The 24525-nt window shown below is 45.2% G+C and overlaps 1 protein-coding gene across 11 annotated transcripts in view; it reads right to left on the minus strand.

Moving 5' to 3' along the window:
* The window catches only part of DEPDC5 (DEP domain containing 5, GATOR1 subcomplex subunit), a 40732-nt gene extending 16358 nt beyond the window's left edge, over positions 1-24374 (minus strand). For 3 of the 11 annotated variants that reach the window (XR_007778900.1, XM_018916443.3, XM_018916440.3), the window contains exons 1-32: positions 24081-24374; positions 23392-23509; positions 22593-22680; positions 21875-21921; positions 21461-21546; positions 20604-20687; positions 19874-19923; positions 19300-19369; positions 18906-18984; positions 17920-17981; positions 17423-17492; positions 16930-17002; positions 16687-16805; positions 16310-16384; positions 15586-15720; positions 15056-15117; positions 14888-14961; positions 14308-14377; positions 13763-13799; positions 13222-13342; positions 11549-11769; positions 9798-10001; positions 8761-8896; positions 8323-8420; positions 6337-6402; positions 4810-4993; positions 3785-3945; positions 3301-3418; positions 2974-3141; positions 1908-2127; positions 887-1020; positions 445-553 (exon numbers count right to left, since the gene is read on the minus strand). Coding sequence is in view for 10 of the 11 variants with exons in the window: in XM_018916443.3 (XP_018771988.1) it covers positions 445-553; positions 887-1020; positions 1908-2127; positions 2974-3141; positions 3301-3418; positions 3785-3945; positions 4810-4993; positions 6337-6402; positions 8323-8420; positions 8761-8896; positions 9798-10001; positions 11549-11769; positions 13222-13342; positions 13763-13799; positions 14308-14377; positions 14888-14961; positions 15056-15117; positions 15586-15720; positions 16310-16384; positions 16687-16805; positions 16930-17002; positions 17423-17492; positions 17920-17981; positions 18906-18984; positions 19300-19369; positions 19874-19923; positions 20604-20687; positions 21461-21546; positions 21875-21921; positions 22593-22680; positions 23392-23449 (3279 nt within the window). In the remaining variant the exon portion in view is untranslated. Of the gene's footprint in view, positions 1-444; positions 554-886; positions 1021-1907; positions 2128-2973; positions 3142-3300; positions 3419-3784; positions 3946-4809; positions 4994-6336; positions 6403-8322; positions 8421-8760; positions 8897-9797; positions 10002-11548; positions 11770-13221; positions 13343-13762; positions 13800-14307; positions 14378-14887; positions 14962-15055; positions 15118-15585; positions 15721-16309; positions 16385-16686; positions 16806-16929; positions 17003-17422; positions 17493-17919; positions 17982-18905; positions 18985-19299; positions 19370-19873; positions 19924-20603; positions 20688-21460; positions 21635-21874; positions 21922-22592; positions 22682-23391; positions 23510-24080 lie in introns of those variants that run through there. The other 8 variants (XM_018916446.3, XM_009092262.4, XM_018916447.3 and 5 more) reach the window with 5 other exon arrangements.
* Between the last annotated feature and the right edge of the window lie 151 nt (positions 24375-24525).

A 24525-nucleotide genomic window follows, 5' to 3' on the forward strand; every position in this document is an offset into this window, starting at 1 on the left:
TCACTTCTCAGGAACACACCCCCTCCACTAAAGAGGCAAGAGATTCAAGTTCCTGCTGTTAAAATCCCACTCAGTGTTCACACTGTCACAAGCTGGAGGTTGATTTTGCTCTCCAAGACAGCCTGCACACAGATGCACACAGCACTGCACTGCTACACCCAACAGTCAGGCCATGACTGAAATGAAATGTGCTACCAGCAAAGGAAATGCACTAATTAGCAAACAGCACTCAGATCAGCAAAATGCTGAGACAGCATCCCAGGGATTGCACACCACTGCCACTCTCACAGAATTGAATTCCTCTGCCCTTGCACAGGAGCAGCCCTTGCTGGATTAGAGTAAAATGGGGTATGATGTAGCTAAGTGCTCAGAGAAATAAACTTGGATTATTTGAGGAATTCTCATGTAGAAAGAGCAGCTAAAGGAAGCCCAGGGGGTCCTTACCTTGCGAGGGCTGTCCATATAGGTGGGTGTGATAGCAATGCTGCCACTCTCTGAAGGCTGGCCAGAGCTCTTCCCAGAAAGCATTGCTGCTTGCTGCTCCCCCAGGGTCCTAAAAGAAAAGGAAGGAATAGAGTTTATTCAAACAGACTTGGTGTCAGCTTCCCCCCAGAGGCAACTGTTGCAGAGAGGTACTGCTGTAATTTCAGATATTTGCTTTCCCACACACTGAGGCACAGATCCAACATTCCAAAAGTACCTTTTACCCCCACAAACAACATGGACCCTTGCACTCAGTTTTATGATGCATGTGTAATACTAATATAGCATTTAAAATATTAATCTCTTATGTATTTAACAAAACATGAGGCAAGGTTCCCCAAATGTGCTTTAGGCAGCCCAGGAGGGATGTTCTTGGCTCTTCACACAGCCTGTAGAGACTCACTTCTGACTGGCTTCCATCTGCAGCAGAGCTGAGAGTGCTGAGGTTCCCTTTTTCCCAATGGGAGGTCCAGACTGCTCCAGGGAGTGAGTGGGAATTGGACCAGCAATCTGCAAGCCTTTCATGGCAGACCCTTTCTAACAAAGAAAAAATGGAAGCACAGACTCAGTCAAGCTAGGCTTAACTAGTAAGCAAGAACACAACATCTCAAGTCAGCAGGGCTTAATTAGGCCCACTTCAAAAAGGGAGTCAAACCACTGGTACCCAAGAAGTGGAATAGCCTAGTGTCTTCTGTGGATGTTATTCTGAAAAGAAAATGTTTGCTATTCTGGAAAAGGTGAATTTGCTTCAAAATAAATTACCCCATTTGCTGTAAGAATGGGAACAGGATTTAATACACGTTAGCCAGTTTCTCTCCAGCCTCTTGAAAGCACTGTTTACCAAAAAATTCACTCACATATTTCTCTTTTCCCAATCCTTCTCCTGAATCTGCAGCACAGAACCATCCAGGTTAACCCACGAGTGCCCAGCTCAATTACCTCAGGGCCCTTTGGATGAACTGTGTGCATCACAAGGCAGAGTGGTGCACCCAGGCTAAGCCCACCTGCAGCACAAAGCAGAGCACACCCGCAAAGAGGAGGCATCAGGCTCCTGGGTAACAAAGACTGGCCATGGTATAAAACAGAGCAGTGCCAGGACAAGATGGTGCAGAAGAGCCTGAGCAAGAACTGCCCTGAGCCTGGGTCCAGCCACAGCAGCACAGGATGCTCATCCCAGGGCCATTTCTTCAAGCTGTTGAAGGAACCAGCTCTGCTTCCTCTGCCAAAACATCACTTCTGTGATGCAAAACGAGCACATGAAGCCCCAGAGTCTGAAAGCTGACACAGCACACGGCTCAGCAGTGTCCTTCAGGGATGGATGACACGGCCAGGGGCACCGTGTCCCACCTGCCCGGGGGCACTCTTGTCTCCCTGCTAGCGCCTCCTCCGCGGCCCAGGGCACGCCCAGCCCCAGCGGGACTCACTCGGATCATTCGATCGGAGCGGTGGCGGCGGCGGATGCGGTTCAAGCCCTCCACGAAGCGGATGAAGCCATCGAGGAGCTGCCACTCCTCCTCGTCCGAGCGGGGCTTGTCGCCGTACACGTCGCAGTGCGCCTCCCCCTCCATGATGCGCTTGGTGGCGCTGATGCAGGCGGGCAGCAGCAGGAACCGCGTCCTCCAGAACTTCAGCGACTCGATAAGGCTGCAGCAATGCGGAAGGCAGCACAGAGGTCAGCACTTTCCTCAGAAGGGTTTTCCAGAATCTAAAGTATAAATCTTTAAAGCTGCTGCACTTTCCAGTGAGTGCAGCGACCACCCTTCGCTGCTATCCCCGAGACAGAACGAGCACAAGTGCAAAGGAATGGTCTGAATTTGAAAACCCCTGGCAACAAGGCTATCCTCAGAGTAATTGTCACACAGAGATATGCTTTCTTTTCTGTAAAAGATAGGCCCCAAAAGCTTTTTCTCTAAAAATATGCAAGCAAAAAGGAATTTTCAAGGTGCACATTAGCGTAGGAGGTATTTTGACTGAGACCTGAAAAGAAAAGATGATAAAGACTGGTTGTGTGGAGAGAATATATCAAAAAAAGCTATTGATACCAGTGGAGATATTGCACATTTCTGGTAAGCACTTGCTCCACAGCTTAGGAGTAGGACTGCATGTCAAGCCCAGCACTCAAGCAAACCTGCAACAGCTTCAAAATAAATGGAAGTTTTGAGTCAGATCCAGAAATCAGTAAGAAGCCAAGATAAGCATCTGTGTGGTACAAAATGCTATCTTATTTCTTTGCATTTCTAGCACAGGAAAAAAGAAGTTCATGCCCAATTTTGAGATCAAGACTCTGTATCAAAGGTCAGATTAAGCAGCAGCAACACAGAGCAAGGTTCCCACAAGGCAACAGCTGCTGGAAGCTGACAGTGAAAGCAGGCCAGATATTCTCCCTGGAGTACTGAGCATTCGTGGGTTGAACTTGATGATGAAATTTTAGGTCAAAAAGAAAGAGGCAATTAGGACACAGAACAGTCTGGATGGAAAAGAAGCTCTCACCTGAAATCCTCTGAGCCAGCAGAGCAGATATACTGATCCAAGTAATTCCACTTGTACTCTTCTAGTCTCTCATGGGAAAATTCTACCCAGCAAGAGACAAACTCGGAGTCAGAGTGTGAGGGGCACAAGCTGTAGGTGTAGTTTATCTGAGCAGATTCATATGGATACCTAAAAGATCAAACACAAGCATTAAGCTCAGTATTATTGATACTGATGCTTCTCATTCTTCTCCTAAAAAGAAAGGTGTTCTTACAAGCAAGCACAGAGCTGCAGAAGAATGCTCCTCTGAACACTGACAGCACACTGCTCAAGCAGAGAGATACTCACTTTGGCAGGTACCGGGTAACAGTAATTATTTTGTCTTTTAAGGTGACTTTGTGGAAAGTACGGCCCATGCTCAGCCAGTACTGATCCTCTTCCTCAGGTCTATTCCTCGACACAAGACCTAGTTGTAAAAAGCAAAACCCTTTCAGCTTACTGCAGTACTCAGAAATTTATCAACAAACTGTACCTATAGGAAGAGACTCCAGAGCTGGAGTCCAGAAGTGGTCTCTGATCTCAGCACAAGCTAAAACCCAGCTTTCAGGCCACATTTTTAGGGAGCAGCTTTAGCTCTTACAGTTAAGATGTGCTGATATCATAAGCAAAGAAGAGCACTTGGAATTCATACACAACCCATTCAGAACTTCCCTGGGCAGAACAACCAAAGAACAACCAACAAAGTGTTGAGCAGCTGGTGGATGTGCCTAATTCGAGGCTACTGGGAGTGGCAGAAGAGCAAAGCCTGCCTTGTCCAGGCCAGGTCACTCACCTCTGCTGTAGAGGGGGCTGCTGCTGAGCGGGGGCGGCACGGCCGGGGCCGGCTTCTGCGGCTTGGACTGCACAATGATCTGATAGCCCTGCATGAGGCGCTGACAAATGAACTCCTCAAACACCTGCTGGGCTGTCATCTGCACTCCCTCCTCATCCCTCCTGGACACAAAGGTTAAGCAGACCAGAATAAGGAAGCTGACCACACACATATTCCTAGCTCTGCTCCGGGCCCTGGAGCCCTGTGCCTGGGAACACCTGCCTGTATTCTGCTGCTCTCTTAGCAATCCATCATTCACTTCTGCTCCGGATTGCAAGGCAAGATGGATGCTGTTGCCATCTGTATGGCAGTTGTCTTTTGTCAAGTGTGCAGTCTGCCTTATTTCTCTCTGAGTGATCACAATCACTCCTCCCTTGGGAGGGGACATCTGCTGATAACACGCTACTGAATGTCACTGCATGGCTGATAAGAACTACAGCATCCCACTGGGAGATGTGAGCCCAGAGGGAGGAGCCAAGCATTCCTACCCAGATATACTCTGGAGATTCTGCTTCTCCACTGGATTTCCCAGAGGAACAGCAGCTGCCTCTTCTTCAACTGGATCTTCAGAGGAAGACTTCACCCTTTTCTACAGGATCCCTGCCCAGCAGAACCACCCCTGGCACTGCAGGAGGGCTGAGCCACAATTCCAATGGGACTGCTACCAACACCCTGACCCACAGGGTGTCAGGTTGAATTCTGACTCTGTCAGTATTTTTTTGTTTACTGCATTGCTTATTTTCATCACTATTAAAGAACTGTTATTTCCTGCTCCTATAATTTTTGTTCTTTGAGAGCCCCTTAATTTAAAATTTATAGCAATTCAGAGGCAGGGGGGGTTCATTTTCTCCATTTCAGGGGAGGCTCCTGCCTCCCTTAGCAGACACCTGTCTTTCCAAACCAAGACAACTCGTACAGACTGCAGGGATCCTCTTCCAGCACCTCTCCTTAAGCACAGGAGTATGGAGAGGAGGTGCTGGCCAAACCTGTCCATGTCAGCCTCTGGCAGCAGGTCATAGCAGCCCTCGGTGTAATCGTTCTGCAGGCTCTGGCGGTCGGGGAAGTAATCGGTGGTGAGGGGCAGGCAGGCAGGGGTGGTCAGGGACTTCCAGTCCACTCCAACTGTACAACAGAAGCCTGGCACTATGGGGGGAGCAGACAGCGTCAGAACTGCCTCGTTGTGTCATGGGGGCACACAAGGGGGGCACGTGGGGTCACCCATGGAAAAACAGGGTGCAGAGCAGGATGGAAGGAGTGCACAAAGAGGAGAGTGTAAAAGAATGAGAGACGAAAAACAGTTGGTGTAAAGTCAACAGGAACAAAAAGGGGTGTGGAATGGGAAGGGAAAAAGAAAATAGGATGGGAAGAAGGGAGGGAGAGAAAGAGACAGAGTTTGTTAAACAATGCAGTGCACATGCTGATTCAATCCCATCATGCAAAAGGCATTCCAAGTTAATACATTTAATTTCCTCTTGATTGAAAGCTAGAGCTGACATAGCCACTGCTCTTCCAAAAGGACAGCAAGTCAGGTGCAGTTACTGATTATTAATAAACAGATCAACATTCCAAGTCTGAACAAGAAAATCAGACCAGTTTTGCATCCTAGACAACTGCAGAAGGAGCTGGAGAGGAGGAGAGAAAGAATGACAGACCAGCCTCTTTCTGGAATAGTACAACAGCAGAAAAGGGAGTATTTCCACAGTTATAAAAACAGAAGATATATCCAGAGGGGTGGGAAGACCAGAAAAATAGTAACTTGGGAAGCAATCTTTTCCCACATCCTTTCCTAGAGTTATGCTGCAGTTTTGAGATTACAGGGATGTAAAACTAGTCAGTAAAAAGGAAAAGCTAACTAGATTACACCAAATCATCAGGTCATTACTTTCTGACCACTGACCATTCACACTACTGCTTTACATTCTGACCCAATTCAAACAATCTGTATCACCTACTGATGCTTAACCTCTTGTCATAGAGATCCTACAGACAGAAACTTATTTTACTATAAAACTGTTAACAGCAATGGCAGGAACACTGCACAAGAAATCAATCTATGACAGACTACTACAAAGAAAATGCTTTCTTAAGCAGTGACACACTTGTTTCTCTAGGAAGTGAAGGCAGATATTTCTCAGTAAATGGTACCAAATTCAGAAACTGACTGTACTAATTCTACTTCAACAAGCTGGTATCAAACAAACTTTTCATACTGAGAGCCAGATAAGAGTTCAGCAGCTTTAGCTTTCTGCAGAATAGTGTCTGGTAAGGAAAGAATTTCAGCTGTAACACAACAAACAGCTTCACATGTTCTTAAGAACTACGGAACTGCAACCAGAGTGAGTACAGGCAGATCCTGCAAATTACTGCAGGCCAAAATAAACCTCTGCCAAAAGCCAAGGAGGCTCCTTGGTTTCTTGCCTACCACCTCCTGATGCCTCTATATATGTACATGCCCTTTCCCTCCCCATCTTCCCACCTATGCAAACTCTCTTCCAAACCTTTCTCCTGCTTACTTGGATCTGGAGAATTAGAGACAGCATCTTCCAAGGAATCCTTGTTCTGAGTTTTGAAGTTCGCCCCTACAAGAAAGAAATGGTTTTTATTTTAAGCAATTACGCACTTCTCTTGAATTTCAAACAAAAATAAAGCAAATGTGTGATGATGTTTTAAGATACAGAATTTCTCTGCATGGAAAATCCCAGGGTTCTGCACAGCAGAAAAAAACACTAAGCCAATTAATGAAGAAAAAATACATCTTGGATCAAACTTGAGCATCTCACTAGAAGTGCTTAACAGCTAAAACCCAAACAAAACTCTCCTCCCCAAAATAGCGAAAGATCTTGAAAAGTAAATGCTATAAGCTCCTACAAACAGCTGGTGTGGCACATGAGAGAAAAAGAGTTGCTAAGGAGACAAGAAAAACTGCTGCCTTCAAAGCTCTTTATCAAAATAAAAGTTTCAGTAAGCCTCCAAACATTTAATGGAAATTATTGTTTAAAACTAGCTTAGGTGGATTTACCCAGAAATTGGTATCAGCACCAGAGCTGTTCCCCTGTAAGTGAAAGGGTGGATATCTGCTATGTGATGATGCCAGTAGCCCACAGAGGAACCGGCTCGGAGTGGCCTTCACCTTCCACCAGCTCCTCCTGCCATCTGCCATCCACACCGGGAACTGCAACTGCAGGATTTCCTGCTCTGAGCTACCACCTCCATCTGGGGGGCAGCAGAGACAACGTCCCGAGGCCCAAGGGGAAGAGATGGGATCGTTTTTCACTCTGAAGCCCGTGCTGCACCAAACCATGCTGCAGGCAGCAGAGGAGAACCAGACTCAATAAGAAATTTCAGGAAATTCCAAAAAACACAACTCTCCCCCAAAGTGCCTCGTTTCATAGACGACTCAAACCATAAGGGAGAACTCTCAGTCCAATCACTGAGTACCCAATGGGGCCCCTACAGATAGGTGAAGGTCTACAGATAAAGAAATCCCATAAATGCAAGCATGTTTATTGCCAGGACATGCTATGCATTTACATTGTGCTAACTGCAGCCAGCTGAAATGCAGTTCAGCAATTGCAAAAACAAAATCTGAAAGCCAGAAAATACCAAAAATGTAAAGCAAGAAAATTAAATGTAGTCAGAAGAAATTTACAGAAGGAAGCAACAGAAAATAATTTTAAATGTTACTATGTGAATGCAAGATGAGGCACAAGAAAATTAAGTCTGCTAACTTGTTTACAGCTCTGCAAGGCATAATGGAAAACAAAATTGTCTTAATCTAATGTAATTCAAAGGGCAAATTTATTCTTAAAAAAAAATCTTTAAATTGGTTTTGAGAAAAGAACGTCAAATTATTTTTGAGAAAATAAGTCTTGAATGCTGTAGTCCAAAAGTTCAACTTTTTTCCAAGTGCCTAGCTAAAATGCATATCTACAAAAGCAGAGGGTAGGTCACAAAAATCCAGACAACACAGCAGAATGTTTAATATGGCATGTTGTCCCATTTACAGGGCTGAAAAGAAATGCTGAGAATTGTCACTAATTCAGGTGTCTGGCTAAGTTAAGGAAGATGGAGGTAGTCTTCAACTGAAAGTACAGACACATCACCTCTCTAAAGGATAACAGCTTAAGGCAATCCCACCAAGAAAAAAAACAGGCTTCTGAACACCAGGGCATATTTAGTTATTCTTTGTGTCTGAACATCACTGCTCTGGTATTACAGAACTCAGTTCCTGCCTGAGAGCTTATTATCAGTAAGCAAGGAGCATCTTTCTACAATAAGCCTTATAAGACACACCTGGAGAAGCAGACACACATCAAACAAAACCAAACTAAAACCAACAAAGCAAGCCAAAGAACTACCACACACCAAGCGGCCCAAGGAAGCGCACGAACAGATCACTGTTTTCCCACTCTCGACTCCTCCTCTTTGCCGTGCCCGTCCCCCCGCGAGTCCTGCCCCATCCCCCGAGTGCTGTCCCGGCGCCGCCCCTGCCCCGTTACCTGCGCCGGGGCCGGCCCCCAGCCCGTTCCCGAACTCCTCCGCCCCGCCGAAGCTCAGGAAGGAGCCGCTGTCCCCCGGATGCCGGGAGCTGACGTGTCTGCAGAGAAACAAAGCAGCCTTTTTTTTGTACAGCCTTCCTCACCCGTGCCATCCCCTGCTTTTAGCAAAGGTACCAGCGAGCCCTCAGCCCCTCTGCCTCAGCCCAGCCCGGCTGGAAGCAAACTCTTCCCTCGCTGATATCGGAAGGCCGTGACAGCATTCCATAAATGTCCATAGAGTTTGTTTGCCTCCAGCAGTAACCAAACACTGCCTTTGCAGGACAGCAGGGAACCAGCTACTCCCACCTCCTCAGGAGAGAAATACAGCTTAGCTGGTTAGCTACAGACCTGATCTCATGGTCTGTAAACACAACACTGAAGACTGAGCAAATGGCTCACCTGCCAGTTGCCTCATGGTAAGCCAGCTCCAGCAGCTCTGCAGAGGAATGTGTCAAATCCTGCTGCCCACTGCCCTGCATTTCTGCCATATTCTGGCGGGTCTGATGATGGATCTGGATAGCTTCTCCTGAGGGACCTACACAGGTACAATTGGATCGCTGATCACCACATCTGCACTGATTCCTCAGTTGCTTTTCCCCTCTTTAGCCAACAGCACAAGCAATGAGAGCTAATGGCCATTATGAAAGCATGTTCACAAAATCTTCAAAGCCTTGAACCCCTGCCATCTGCTCCGAAGCAAGCGAAGTAAAATTTTTTTTTAAACATTTTGGAGTGCCTACTTACAAGGCATTAAACAATTATGCAAACAATTCAGCATCAGAAAAATCAACCCAAATTGTAGTTACAATTCCCTTCAACAGGGTTAGGCTTGGGCTCCCATCAACAGGGAATTGTTTCTGTACCTGTTGCTGCTCGTTTGCAAATAGAGCTCTTTCCCAAAAGAGGATTGCTCAGGCCTGCACACAAATGAGTGTAGTGTGCAGAGCACTTCAATACCCCAGAGCTCTCACTGGCTCTCTCACTGTGCTAATCCTGGAGAAGGGCAAAGCCACAGCAGCCAGGTGGGCAGTGAGGCAGCTCACCCACGGAACAGGTGGGCAGTGAGGCAGCTCACCCACGGGATAGGTGGGCAGTGAGGCAGCTCACCCACGGGGCAGGCGGGCAGGGAGGCAGCTCACCCACGGGGCAGGCGGGCAGGGAGGCAGCTCACCCACGGGGCGGGAGGGAGGCAGGGCAGGGAAGGGCAGCTCACCCACGGGGCAGGCGGGCAGGGAGGCAGCTCACCCACGGGGCAGGTGGGCAGGGAGGCAGCTCACCCACGGGGCAGGCGGGCAGGGAGGCAGCTCACCCACGGGGCAGGCGGGCAGGGAGGCAGCTCACCCACGGGGCAGGCGGGCAGGAGGCAGCTCACCCACGGGGCAGGCGGGCAGGGAGGCAGCTCACCCACGGGACAGGCGGGCAGGGAGGCAGCTCACCCACGGGGAAGGTGTGCATCCAGCGCCTGCGGTTCGACGTCAGCTTCATGGGCATGCGGGACGGGGCGAAGGGGTTGATGAGGGCGCGCTGCGGCGCGTACCCGCCCGGGCGGATGTGCAGCAGGGACTCGGCACTGCCCACGTGGAACCGCCCCGGGGCGCTGGAGTCGCGCTGCTGCGACTCCAACATGTTCTCAAGGAAATCTGCAAAACACAATCGAGCCACACAACTCAGTGTGAAATCCCGCAGGAACCAAGCACAAGAGAATGAACTGCTTAGGGATATGAAGATGGCCCAGGGTAAAGGACACCTAAGAAAAAAACAGGAGGAGAAGATGAAAGCAATTCCTATCCAGCCTGAAAGTTACAATAGAAACAAGAACCCAGACAAGAAAAACCATTACTCCATCTGCCATTACAGCACTGCTGTCAACTGTAAATTTCTACTAAATGAATCCATTAAGAAACCACTTGCTGAGCCAATTATGAAGGGCTACTCAGACCTTTGAGAATTCTTGAGGAATCAAAAGACTGACATAAAAACTTCAGGATGAGTACCAAAGCCACAGCTGAGCCTTCTACACGTGCCTTTTCTGTAACACTCAGATCTGAGCATTGAAATCAGGGATTACTCCCAGAAGACATGGGACACGATCTCCACAAGATACCAGTTAGTTGTCACTATTCAGTGTGGAACAGAAGCGCAGTTATTTATAAATAGGAGAGAAAAATATACCAGATAGGTAAGTAGCAATTACTCTGATTATTCTGCTCAACCAGTGGAAATCCCAAAGAGAGAGGTCTCATTTACCAATCTATATTGTCAAATACAACATGTGAAAAACCTCAGTTTCTTTGACTCGTCCCTCCCTGCCAGTCCTAATCCACACACATCCTCATCCAGCTGAACACCTTCAGCTGGGTCACACAACTATCCTTCAAATTAAAGGAGTAGCAGAAATACCAAGGAAAGAAAAGAATTGTATTAACTGAGAGCAGGGGAAAACATGAATGGTAGCTGTGATGTCAAGTACACTGTGTGAGAGCAGCTCCACACCAGTAACTGATTCCTGTGACAGGATAAATATGGTATCAGTGTCACAGAGCATGGCATGAAAGAAACATGAAGAGCCTTCAGGGATAGAATTTTATAGAAGATGAAACAGTTGCAGGAGGAATACAATTTAGCTAGAAATGAGCTGGGTTTGTGGAAGATACTGCATACTGTCTGAGAACAAAATTAAATTGGAAAGGAAGAGGAGTACCAGCACTGCTAACACACTGAGACAGCTCAGCAGTACATTGTCAAAAGGAAGGATCCAGAAAGTGAGTCTTAATGACAACAAATCCCCACAGAGAAATGTTATAAGGAGGGGCCCCCAGGACTCACTGCAAAGGCCAGTTCTCATTCAGTAGATTATAGGTGACCTGGATAATACAAGTTTCTTGTCTATGTCCACACTTGAAGGCAGGCACAGGAGAATAGTCAAGTACTAAAGAAGGCAATAGGCAAGGGAAAAGAGCAAATCAGTGTCAGGACACTTCTATTTAGGACAAGCTATTAAAAAAAAAGCAATGGAATTGGACAAGGATGACAAAGGGAGAATGCACAGCCAGCTGCAGCCATGGAAGAGCTGTACCACGAGTGCCAATACAAGCACCATCTCCACCACACTGGTCAGGCAGTGGCCAACACAAACTTCCCCCTTCTCTCCCCACCAAAGGCACCTTCCCACCTGCCCCAGGCTGACCTCTGGTGCTGGTATAGCCCAAGGAACTGCTGACTTCACACTGGTGCAGGTGGGGCCGTGGGATCATCAGGATGTTGGAGATCTTGCCCAGGGAGCTGTCGTCGGAAGCCTGGCTCCTGACCTCCTCGGGGGGCAGCGCGCGGCTCTGCAGGGATGGGCTGCACGAGACGTCGTACGAGCTGGAGCTCTTCCTCGTGCGGCTCTCCCGCTCCCGCACCGACCTGCTCACAGGGAGCCCAGTGACAGCACAGACAGATTGATCCCCAGTTAGCAGGGCTGGGACAGGCCCAGGTCATGCAAAAGACTCCGTGCTCATCAAGTGATCTCAAGAAGAGCATTACGGGGAAGCCATCACTATCTTTTTTGACAGCTTGGGTAATATATACTTCTGTGCATCACACAACAAGAACACTGCAACACTTCCAGCACAAGGGCTGTGCAAAGACCTGCTCAGCTCCCTCTGCAATCCTACAGACACCACACCAACCTGGTAGAGATGTGGCCTAATAGACACCAGACCTCAGCCTACAGTGACAGAACCATGTAGCTACAGGGAACTATCAGAAATTATGAACTGTTTAAATTGTGCTGGTATCCTAAAGCATGTGTGGCCACATTTCTCTTCACAGAGAAGAGCAAGGCACAACTTCCCAAGGGTATCTTCTGGGATTCACACTCTGAACCTCAGAGAAAGAAAAAACAATTCTTATCTCAGTTGCTGTGCCTCTTGTTGATCACAAGTGGAATGCATTGTGGAAGATTGTTTACCTGAAGAGAATTGGTAACTGGATTCTGGTGTGAGTGTTTTGATTCATTGACCAATTGAATCCATGTGTGTCTGTGTGTGTGTTGGGACTGCTGTCTGACAGTCACCAGATTCTGGGCAGTTGAGTGTGGTGCTTGTTCAGATTCAGTTTAGATGTAGTGTATTACAGCATAAGAAAGTAATTATTAGCCTTCTGATATCAATGGAGTCCTCCTCATCATTTTCTCCCTTCATCAAGGTTGCCCTGATTTACCATAAGCATGGGTTCTTACAGGCTGCTCAAATGAACATACCAACAAGAGAGTCCACGTGCTCTGAGTTAGGCAATACTACTGGAAGAAGCAAAACAAGCTTGTCAACCCTGTATTTCTGAAAAAGCAGTAAAACTTATTGTTCATTCAATGAATTTGGCCAGGATCTGAGAATAATCAGCCTTTCTCCTCAGACAAAAGGATATGGAATACTTGAGAACCTGCACTTGGCTTTTCTGCTTCCTCTCTTAATCAGACAGGCATAATTTTCAGGGAGGATTTCTCACCAGTCTGTTCACCAGTTACTAAGCAGTGCATCAAACAATCTATTTCTACAACTCTGTGCAAGTCTAATGTGCAAATACTTTCTTAACCCCCTTGTAAAATCTGCTAGAAAGACTAGCTTTATTCCACTTCAAACAAAATTAAGGATTTAAAGAAAAAAAATATATCTATTTATGCCTTTTCCTAGACCCCAAACAGTATTTTAGCAGTAAAACACCAGACAACCAGCCATGAAGATCAGATAGAGACGAAGCTTTCTGTTCAACTGTGAGCATGTGGAGATCAATTCTCTTTGTATTTCTCCAAGTATTTCATGTATCAAGCACACATAACATGCTACTCCAGAAGCAGTGCACTCCCAAGCCTCTCACCTGAAAGTGCTACAGCGCTGGGCTCTGGCTGGGCCTGGCAGTCTGAACACCTGGGCATCATAGCCATCATAATCCACCTGGATAGGCAAGGCATTCTCAGCATCCTTTGGAGCTCCTAATGCTGAAATAAAAGTTATATAGCACTGGAATCTCTTTCAAGAATGTTCAAGATCTGCAATTCGGAGTAAGCACCTCCCACCCCTAAGGAAAATATCTATTCCAAAAGAAATCCCAAAGTGTCATGAGCAGAGCAGCTGGAGCAGCTCAATTCTCAGAGGTGGTGCCTTTGAATCAGGCTGGCTGAGGCCATAATGCCTTTCCCCCCCTACATCCTAAACACTAAATGAATAATGCCAAGAAGTCAACTGGCACATGCACATTAGCATCCTGGGTAACAAATATGGGAAATACTCAAATACGAGTCTGATGGTTTTCTGTAACAATTGTCCCTTCCTTGGGCTGAAGTGTCATTGTCTTCCTGCAGCTGTTTGTTACTTTTGGGAGTCACTGGGACAGATCATTCCAGAACAGAATTACTTACAGGCATCACGATTACTTTTTGCTTTCTCTGTCAGTGGCTGGAGGATCCAACAAAGGAAGGGTGAAGTGACCAAAAAAACAAACAAGAAAGAAAAAAAAAAAAAAAAAAAAGAGAGCAACAAAAAAGACAGAAGGAAGGGAATCAGTCAGCATGTTCTAAGGAAGCATCCCCAGTGTGACCAAGCAGACAAAGTTTAGTTTGCTGACTCAGTGAGGCAGCCAGACAACTTCAGAAATATTAAATACTGATAGCTGGTCACAAACCTGTGTGAAAAACACAATGTTCAACACCTTTCTTCCTCTCCATACAGTTCTTTGGTACAGAATGAAACTAATTTTTATGGTGGCTAAAACATTTCTCACCTAGTTTTATCTAGGAAGGAAAAACTTACAAACTACCTCTCATTCACAATCCCCATAACAAACCTTGCAGCTTTGCTCTTTTAACACAGAAACTTAGTTCCAGCTGTTGGAATACTTGTGATGCTTGACTGCAAAGAGCTATGGGACAAGCTAGTAAGAAAATACAAATCAGAAAATTCCCACCTTCCTTCCTGCCAGCTTGATCCGTGGAGTGAAGCTGTTACACAGGAGCTGGCTTTTGGACGTGTAAAAACTGAAAGAAAAAATGTGTGGCTTTAAGAACTCTAAACAGTTGGTTTGCTACACAATAAGCATACCAGGAACCTGAGTCAGCTGTTGGATAAAGGGATACCTTTCTGTGCATAAAAAAAGTGTGGAAAACACTGAGGGATGGTTGAGAAGCTACTCTGCCTAAAGACAGGGCTTTGATATTTGTACAGCCTCAGTCTAGACACTTCTTAATATGCTCAACACCTGCATTGCCCAGTTCATTTTCTCTTTTTACAGAAAGACATCCATTTCTACTGTGACATTTACACAACTCTTCCTGATTTACACAACTGTAGTGATTCACACCAGCTGTTTGAAAACCCTGTCATTTCTCTTAGGTTGCACTAATGCCCAGAGTTCTGCAAGAGTAATGTAATATTTCCTTTGCTTCACAAGGAAAGCAGAGGAGATAAAAGAAGAAAGAGAATTCAAGAGATTATGAAGAGTAAAGCAAAGCAGAAGTGTTTAGCAAAAGCTGATAGCATTCACCTACCTATGATTTATCCAGTGTGGGATATTGTAGTCATCACCCATTCGTGAGTCACCAGGGCCACAACGATTATGGAGCTGTAAGAGTAATTCAGAAGCATCTCCCTGTATCCAGCCAGTCACAAAATGAGTAACCTTTGTAGCAGAACAAGGGAAGGGAAAGCAGCCTTACCTTAAAGAGTGGTACAGCATGCAATGGCTGCTCTCCCATGCACACCAAATCCACACCAATCCCTGTAAACAGACAATAGCAGAATTCAGTTATCCAAGCAGGACTGATGTGCTAAGACAAAACAGATCACCAATTTGAACTGAGGACCCAATATGTATTCACATCATATTATAAGAGGCAATAATATTGAAAAATGGTAGTTAATGGTCCCATGGTATGGCTACAAACCAATAGTATCTGTGGGGATATAAGAAATTATTTTCCTTAACTAATGCAACTTGTGCAAGATTTTCCTTTAAGAGAAAAGGTGAAGACAGGTGAAGCTCTGTCACAAACAAAAGAAACTAAATGCCTGTAAGTACTCTGAAAATCTGCTCATTTCAATACGAAGTGCAGACACAACTCTTGCAGCTGTAACCCTTCCTCCCAGTGCACACAGCTTACAGCAGATACTTTATCACAGCCAGCAGCAGCTGGATCTTGCCCAGCTCTGTGTTTGCTGCAGAGAGGCAGCAGGCAGAGTTATTCACCATTGTCAATCATGCGCTGCTTGGTGAGGATCATGAGGAGCCGATCCACCTCGAACACGCCCACGCCGGGGGTGATCACCACCGACATCTGCCCCGTGCGGTCGAAGTTGCGGTTGATGTAATGCTTGTCAAACACTGCCAGAGAGAAAGGGGGCACTTTGTCAGGCTCCCCAGGACGAGGGGAGAGATGAGCAATCTGACTCAATGCTCTCAGAAGGCTGATTTATTATTATATTAGATTAGATATTCTATTTGATATCCTATTCCTATCCTATTCTATTTGATTTCCTGTTCCATCCCCATTCCATCCCCATCCCCATTCCCATTCCATTAATACTATACTAAAGAAAGAGAAGGACACAGACAAAAGGCTTAACAAGAATGAATAATAAAAACTTGTGACTCCTCAGAGCCTTGACACAGCTGGCCGTGATTGGCCATTAAATAAAGACAATTCACATGTTGGATAAACAATCTCCAGACCACATTCCAAAGCAGCAAAACAGGAGAAGCTGAGGCTTCTCAGCTTCCCAGGAGAAAATCCTGGGCAAAGAGAATTTTTCAATACTGTCAGAACACCCTGGATGTTTCTTTCCAGACAAAGGCAGGTGAACCCCTAATATTCCTCTCCTCTTCAGTGTTAAGGAAAAAGTAACATAAGTCCACAGCCATTTATTGGCAGCTGCTTTAATGGTTGTATTTTTACCCATTGCTTGTAACTCACCATTGAATGAAAGATTTATAGCCTCCAGGTAGTTCCCTTGTGCTGAGGTAGAATTGTAACCTGAAGGAAAGCCCTCTGGAAAAGTATTCAGAAAGGAAAAAAGAAAAGAAAATCATCATTCCTGTATACTAGCTTTATATAATAAAAAACCCACAGAAAAATACATCTGTACTAAATACTATTGGTTCAAAACTGTCAGCAAAATTGATGTTATTAAGTTCCACAGAAAGACTGAGGCAAACTTCCCAGCCAGGAGAGCACTAAGTAGCATGACACCAGACTTCAACTAAAAATGGATAGTTTACTGACAAGCTAAAAAATGTTTAAAAAAGAGGAGAGAGCAAAGGATAAAAGCAGGGAAAGGAAGATTCTTGTACCTGCTTGCTCGAGTCGTACCAACACAGGATACTGGATGAAAAGCTTTTTAATGGTCACAAGCAAGGAGGTCCACTCCTCCCGCCTCTCGTTCTGAACTACAACTCTAGAAAAACACAGCCTGATGAGGCCCAGGAAAGAAGCTATGAGGGATGAACAAAGTATAAAGAATTGCACAAAAGGGTGCATTGGGTTACACATACACTGTGGGACAAGAGGTGAAAATAATTGGGAGGAACACGTACTTGTAAAAATCTTCATAAAATCTTCCCTCGTGATCCTGCCGAATTGATGCACGATGTGTTTCAGGAAACTCATCTGAAAGGGAAGGAAAAGCACATCTTATCTCATGCTCTTCTATAGAAATGACTACTCTTTTCCAGCAAAAAGCTGTTTTTTCCATTAAAAATAAACAAACAAAAAAAGAAAAAAAAGCCTCCAGCAAGCAAATAGAAACCAAAATACTTGAAAAAATATCAGACCTCCTATATAACAAAAAACTGCTTTTAAACCAATATGACAGCTTGAGTATGATGAGGAAAATATGCAACACTCTTCTATGTAAGGTTCTGACTGCAGTACTTTCATAACAATGGCTGTGTACCTACTGTGCTTGATAGAGAATACTTTGAACATGGCAATTAAAAAAAGATAAAAAGTCCCTGTCAGCCTGTGACCAACTTTCAAGAGACAAGATAGGTTTAAAAACAGAAACATGAAAATAGAGAATTTGCATACCTATAGATTTGGCTTCATAAAATGTTCTTGAAAATAGAACCACTGTCACTTCATGGCTGCAATTCTTCTCCTGTCCAGGAAGAACAAATGCAAAAAGAAAACATTGAAAGTCACATTTGGTAAAAAGTTGTGTATATACACATTTAGTAACAGCCTTTCTTCCCTCACACCTAGAAACAAAGGTAACTAACAAAACCTGGACTATTGCATTAATGGATCTGCATTAGAGTTCCATCTGCCTCTCTGAAATAACAAATGGTCTGTCCTGCAGATTCTGTGCTGCTTGGCCATATCACACTTACCAGGAGCACTCTCCACCAGTCTCTAAAGAAGCTCCTCTCTGTAGTTGCCAAGATTTTTGTTAAGAAAACAGACAGTTGACACAATGTGTTTACAGCCACAGCAATTTGATATTCTGATGTGTTACTGTTCAGAGAGATGTCCCTAACAACTACAGAAAAATAAAAAATTAAAACTGAACTCCATCAACTACTTACCTTCCATTTTGTGAAGAGGTCAGCAAGGAAACCATTCACAGCTTTCTCAAAGTACAGATCCCCTGCAAAAAAAAATCTCCCAAGCATCAGATAACAATAGTTACTTCACCTATAGAAGTTAGATATGGGGCATATCTAACCCTAAGATTCTAGGACAATTATATTTATTAAATCTCAAGCAGCTGTGTGCATAATAAAGGACACTATCACTAAGATAAAATGGTTAAAAGATTAAAAAGCATGACTGCTTTATGATAAAAAGATTTAAAGGCACCATTTTTTTCAGAGAATGCAAACATAAGACTTAATGCCAGGAGGATGAGACCTTCAATTCATTTTTCCAACACATTTGCAGCATGCTGGGAAAGCATCTGCACTGTCTTTCAGGCAGAGAATGTACAACTGATCCCCTGCTCTGATTTGAATAGTTGCCCAGTTCCATATGCCTAAACACATGGTCAAAGGAAGTAGCAAGAGGTTTGCTGAAGAATTAAGCCAGAAAAAAATAGGATGACAACAGAGAAGTGACTCATTCTTAATGCCTAAAGTTGTAATTCTTCCAGCTGAAATTACCAACTCCAGCCTGGGCTAAGGCAGGTTTCACTTCCTCAAGAAGCCAAAGTCTAGAGAAATCTAAAACATCAAGGTCCTCTTTGCACAGGACTTCCACACATTTCTGGCTTCAGGATTCACAAATTTGCACCTGCTCTCATCACCCAACATGTTCATATCCATGGAAAACCCTTCCAGTGCTCACAGTGATTTCGTGGCTCAGATAATGGTACCCAGGCTCTACAGGGACAGAAGGATGGCACAGACAGGGACAGAAATGGGTGACACTACAAGGAAGGGTCTAAGGAAAGACCACCACACAACCTGAAGCACTGCTTAGGCCAAAGGCAGGAAATTTTAGTTTGTTGGGAGTGGCAGAAAAAAATAGCAGAAAGGATATCTGTGACCATCCACAGTCAGAGTTACCTACATACCATAAATATCAAAATCCCACATTTCACAGCTCATCTGGATAAAAATATAAACCATGGCAGAAGTGGAGCGGAAGACCACCTGCAAAGGAAGGCAAGACCTCATTTAGAAGCAAGTACATTCATTAGAAGGCCCAAATGAAGAGGTTAACTACACAGCAACTCCTACAACTGTGGCCCTTGCATCACAGGGAAATTCCCCTCTAACAAGTCATTCCTAGCAGAGCTGAAGTTTAATAATGATTCATTGTCCTGAGCTTATTGCCATTCTTCACCCCACAACAGAGCCAATTCTAATGATCCATACAAATCTGCAGGCAAGACAGAATTACAAAAATCCTGGCAGGCAAGGAAAAGAAGGGAAAAACTGCTCTCCCCCTGTTTCCTGAGCTCTTACCCGGGTGTCCTCACTGATGTATCCACAAGTGACTTTCTCACTCTTTACCCACAGTTCACCTGCCTGGGCCCTGGAAGAAAAGAAGGGCAGAATATTTGAATCTGAAGATTAGAGAATCAGTACTTGAGCAAGTAAGAGATGCACCAAAATCTGCACTCAAGGATGACTTATTTGGTTAAAACCTGATGTTTGACCCAAAGTATGTCAAACAGCCATTTCCATCTGCATCTGCACATTTCCTGGTCCCTGTGTCACCCCAAAAGCAACTGAAGTAATCCCCTCTGAACTATTAATACAGCTTAAGAAGGGGGGGTAAATATTCAAAGAGATAAAAATAAAATTATTTGGCCCCCATCAGAGGCCAGAAGTGTAGCTGGCTGCCCTACTATTAGTTTCTTTTACCCCAAACCAGATAGAAGCCTTCCCCCACCCCATGGTGCAGACAGAAATCCATAGATGAGTAAGAGAACAATGAAACATGAAGGATTTTTCAGAGAAGAGCCTCCAGTTGGATACTTAAAACTCATGAAGTTAAAGCAATAAGTAACAGTAAGCCCCCAGAGGGGGCACTGACCTGATACCTGCAAATTCAACTTTTTGGGTGACATATGCACATGTGCTGACCTAGGAAAGAAGAGTTGCAGGTGTCAGAAGAAGAGCAGGCTCAGAGTGAGAAGAACAATGTACATAAACATGATTTTTATGACAGAAGTCACAAAATCCATTCAGTGTAGTTACTACTAATAGCTCAGCCTACAGAAATTCTCTGTGATTCTCTGTAAGTGATTCTCTGTAACAGACAACAGAAAATCACTTTTAACACAGATCAGCTCTAGCTGGGATCATTTGCCTAATTCACTGCACTTAGAGGAGCCAAAAAATGCACTTCAGAGATGCAGGCAGAAGATATTCTAATAGCTGCATATTAAGTGGTACACTCAGAGAGGGGACACTTCAGCACACTTCTACTTGAAAAACATTTGGATCCAATTCCTTCCAAATGCAGTAAATCATTAAAATTCAGAACATAAGCAAAAAAAACCTCTCTAGACTATTTTCAATGCCCAAGGCAGTAATCAAAATTATATCAGTGGAGTAGGAAATGATGGGATTTGTTTTTCTGCAACATTTATACCCATTTCTCCAACTCTGATGTGCCACTCAAAGCACAAGATCCTCAGGAGCTGCAGGCACTGTCTTTGTCTTTGGCTCTCTGCATTTTGCAAAGCACTTCTTTTAATTCACAGCAAACAAAAGATAAGGTTCATCACCTGCACTCTGCCCAAGGGCAGCAGGGGCCTTACCAAACTCTTCTTCAGCCTCCACATATCCCCACGCCCAATATACTGATCTTTAAATGTCAGCTCCACCAAGTCCAAGGTCACCTCCTGGGAAATGGACGAAAAACACTGCTTAGATTTTACTGCTTGTTTTTAAGGAGGGCCCACCAATCTGTTCATTTAATAACCAAATGTTACAAGAACAAATTCAAAAACAAGTCAATATCCCTAAAACTGAAAGATAAAGGGGAAGCCCATACCAATAAATAACAAAGTTGTGTATGTACCTCAACTACTGTGAACTGCAAAACATTGCACAATGTGACCAGAACAAGCCCAAGGACTAAATCTGCACAAGTCTTAGTGCATATTGGAAGCTGAAATAAATTACTGCCATTGTTCATGACATTAAGGAAACCTCATTTCCTGCAGACTTTTGTCTTGTGCAGAATGTAAGTTGTAACTGCAGCTCTTTTAATAGTTGGAACATTTACAGGAAATGTCTCTCTGTAAGAGGCTCTGTGGTACCAAATAATGCAAATCCAGGCCATGGCTCTTCTTTTGACTAGGCTCCCTTCTGCTTTTCTTTATTGTGCCTGGTTATCATGAATTTCTGAAATTTAAAAATATGTGAAATGTCTACATTTCTACCAAGCTCTGTCAAAGCAGGTTCACAGAGTTCAAAAAGAGAGCAGAGATTTTAGGGAGAGAAGTGACACATAACAAACCAACAAATAATTCAAAAGTCTAAGGCTCGCTCTCTTAGGGAGGAAGACTAAACATCTTTCAACAAACAATAAATGACTTTCTTCCCCCAGACTACTGCACATGGAAAGTCACAGAGCTCTGAATGGATGGAAACAAGTGGCAAAACCACAGACCTTTGGGTCCACAACATTGACATGGACATCCTGGTACGGCCGCAGGCGGAACACCTGTGCCACTGTCTGGTCCACACTTATCGTTTCTGCCAGAGAACAAGAAAGGACGGCAGAGAAGTCAAAGTCCCCAGCAGGTTCCAAGTGGTTTACAGGTACAAAACCAGCACAGTCAGACTGTCATGAAACACAAATTTCAGGCTAAAAAGCCAGGTTTGCTTAAACCATACTCATCTTACCCAAACAAAAGCAGATTTAGAACTAACCCATTTTATGTTAAAATTCAAATCCTTCCCTTGCAAAACAGACAGAGCATTAATTTTCTTATGAATTTAAATACACATGCTAACCAGTTATAGGTACAGCCCAGCCATGCCACCCTTCCTGATTTGACTGTGCATGAGTCTCAAACTTTACCTTTCTGTAAATCTTCCTTAAGTGACTTCACTTGGAGAAGCAGGGGACTAGCATGGAGAAGAGAAAAAAAGGAGACAAGTTGAGATACCAACAGTCTCTCTGGTAAATCACACCCAAAACTATTTAGTAACATGGACCACAGGATAAGCTAAAGAGAAACATTCATACTTTCTAGAAAGCTTCATACACCATCCTCTCCACCTGTCTCTCTGTCTTGCTCCTTACCCTCTTCATAATTACAAGGTACTCTTGAGCTAAAGATGATACTACAAATGGGAAAGCAGGTCACACAAGAACTTCTCAGATCCTCACACAAGTGTACTGCTGCCTTTCAGACAGAGGCTGCAGGACGAACAGGTTCATACAACAAGGCCACAAAATTTTATTTTTGCCTAGGATATTCTGTAGGATAGGAGAATAATCCTTAGGTAACAGTAGGTCTAGGAAGAGGATACAGACATTGTTGATTCTATAGTCAGGTGCTGCTTTGCCTACAGAAGATCAGCAAACTAACACCAAACACAAAGAACTGCACAAATTTTAAGGAAGCACTCTTGCTAAAGTTACCTCTTTAGTTCTCTTTAGGCAGAAAAAAATCATGGCAGCATCCTGAAGCAAAGTTTCGTCAGCCCTAAGAGCCTCCCACTCTAGAAAGCACGACACATGAACAGATCCTTTCAGTGCTCCAACCTCACTGACATCAGCAAAAAGAATTCACCTGTATTCATCATTGGGATGTGCAATTTCCACAACATCTCCCAGCTTGATTTGAAGAAATACTTTAGGATTCACCACCAGTTCATCATCTACAAGACATAAATGAATGAGGGCAATGAACACATATATACTAAATAGACACCTACATTTTTGCATACAACAGCTCAGCATACATAAATATACTAAACCAAGATGAAGACATCACCAAAATGCTTTCTATTCCCCACAGAGTCCCCACCCAGCCACTTCAGATCAGCCACTCCTGCAGGCACAAACAACTCCAATAACAGAACTTTCCCAAAAGAAGTGGTCACAAAAGACCAGGTCTTATTTAGGCAACCAGAATCATCTTCTTTACTTTTCATACAACAAACACCAGCAGCTATACAATCTCAACAAGATTTATCAATGTGTAAGTCTAGAAGTAGTGAGCAATCAAATCAGTGGCACTGTTAATAGTGCTCAGAAACACATCTATGTGCAGTCATGAGTCATTGACATATATGTCACTCACTAGGGTGACTGAAACACCAGATCAAGAGAAAAGTGTTGCAACAAAAGGGGAGGAAGAAAAAATAAAGCATTTTTTTTGTAGACACAATCTTGGTCTCTTCCAATAAACGTTCATTTATCTTGCTGCATCCTGTTATTAGAAAGAGCTTTCCAAACTCTGGCTGGAAATACTGCTTGTTACATCAAAGTTCCATCTTCACTCTTTTACAATTGCAATTTTACAATAGAACAATCGTTTTCAATTAAGTGAGTATTGGTCTCACTGTTACAAGCTAGGAGATACTGACCACTGCCTCCAAACCCCTTCTTATGTATGACGAGCTTGTACACCTTGTTGGTTCTCATCTTGAGCTCCAGTTCCTCTCAGACGCTTCGAGCCAAGACGGTTAAAGGCATCTTGCATATCTAACATAGAAAGAAAATCAAACACAGATCTCTTGTCAATGCAAAACCATTGTGTACGTTCTGCACGTGAACACAGCACGCTGTCCCGGCCGATTTCACCGCAGCGCGGCAGAGCTGCGCCCAGCACAGGAGAGTGAGGGGCAGCTACAGGGACAGGCATAAGGACAGATGGACCCAAAAGTGTGCTTTTCAAATTGATTAAAGGGTTGAGATTGCAGAAGTGCTTTACAGAAAGTCAGTCACCGAGCTACAGAGTCGTGGTGGGAAAAAAAGACCCGTATAACTAAAATTTGTTAAAACTAACTCTCAAACTTGGAGCCGATGCCGGTCTGGAAAGAAGCACCGCTTGGTGCTGCGAGCCGGCAGACCCGCTCCAGGACGCCACAACGAGGAGGGCCGGAGCGGAGAGCAAACAACGCCAAGCAGTTCCAGCCCGCTGCTGTGCCTACAGTCCTTGAGCAGCTATGGAACCGCTCGCTTACAGGGAAAGAGAAGCGCATCGAGACACCCGAGTTCCTGCCCGGAGCAGCGGTGAGGGCGGTCGGGCGCACGGGCCCGCCAAGGTCCTTACCCGCACGGAGGACAGTAGTAGAGAGCGAGCAGCGCGGCGGCTCACGCCAGAGCCCCGGGGGAAGGACACCGGGGAGAACGGCGCAGTCCAGGCGCGAAGGGAGCGCGGACACCTTAACGCTCCGTGCCGCTCACTGCACCAGGGCAGCGCGGCCGGGGCCGGCCGTGCCACAGCAGAGTGCAGCGTAGTCGAGCCCCTGCTCGCGGAGCGCCCAGCGCGGGGCCCTGCCCTGACCTGCCGGTGCCGTCCCGCGGGTACCGCGCGGCACTTCCGCGTCCGGGGCCGCGCGCCACGTGACACCCGCGCCGCCACCGTGGGAAGGAGCGGGGACACGCCCAGCGAGGGGACGGGGCCGGGGGGGACCCGGCCCGGTGAGGGGCGTGGCCGTGCGGGGGGGCGTGGCGGGCGCTGCCGGAGGCGGGGTCACAGCCGCGGCTGCCGGTTC

Source organism: Serinus canaria, chromosome 15 (assembly GCF_022539315.1).
Source record: "Serinus canaria isolate serCan28SL12 chromosome 15, serCan2020, whole genome shotgun sequence".
In the NCBI taxonomy this organism is placed as follows: domain Eukaryota; kingdom Metazoa; phylum Chordata; class Aves; order Passeriformes; family Fringillidae; genus Serinus; species Serinus canaria.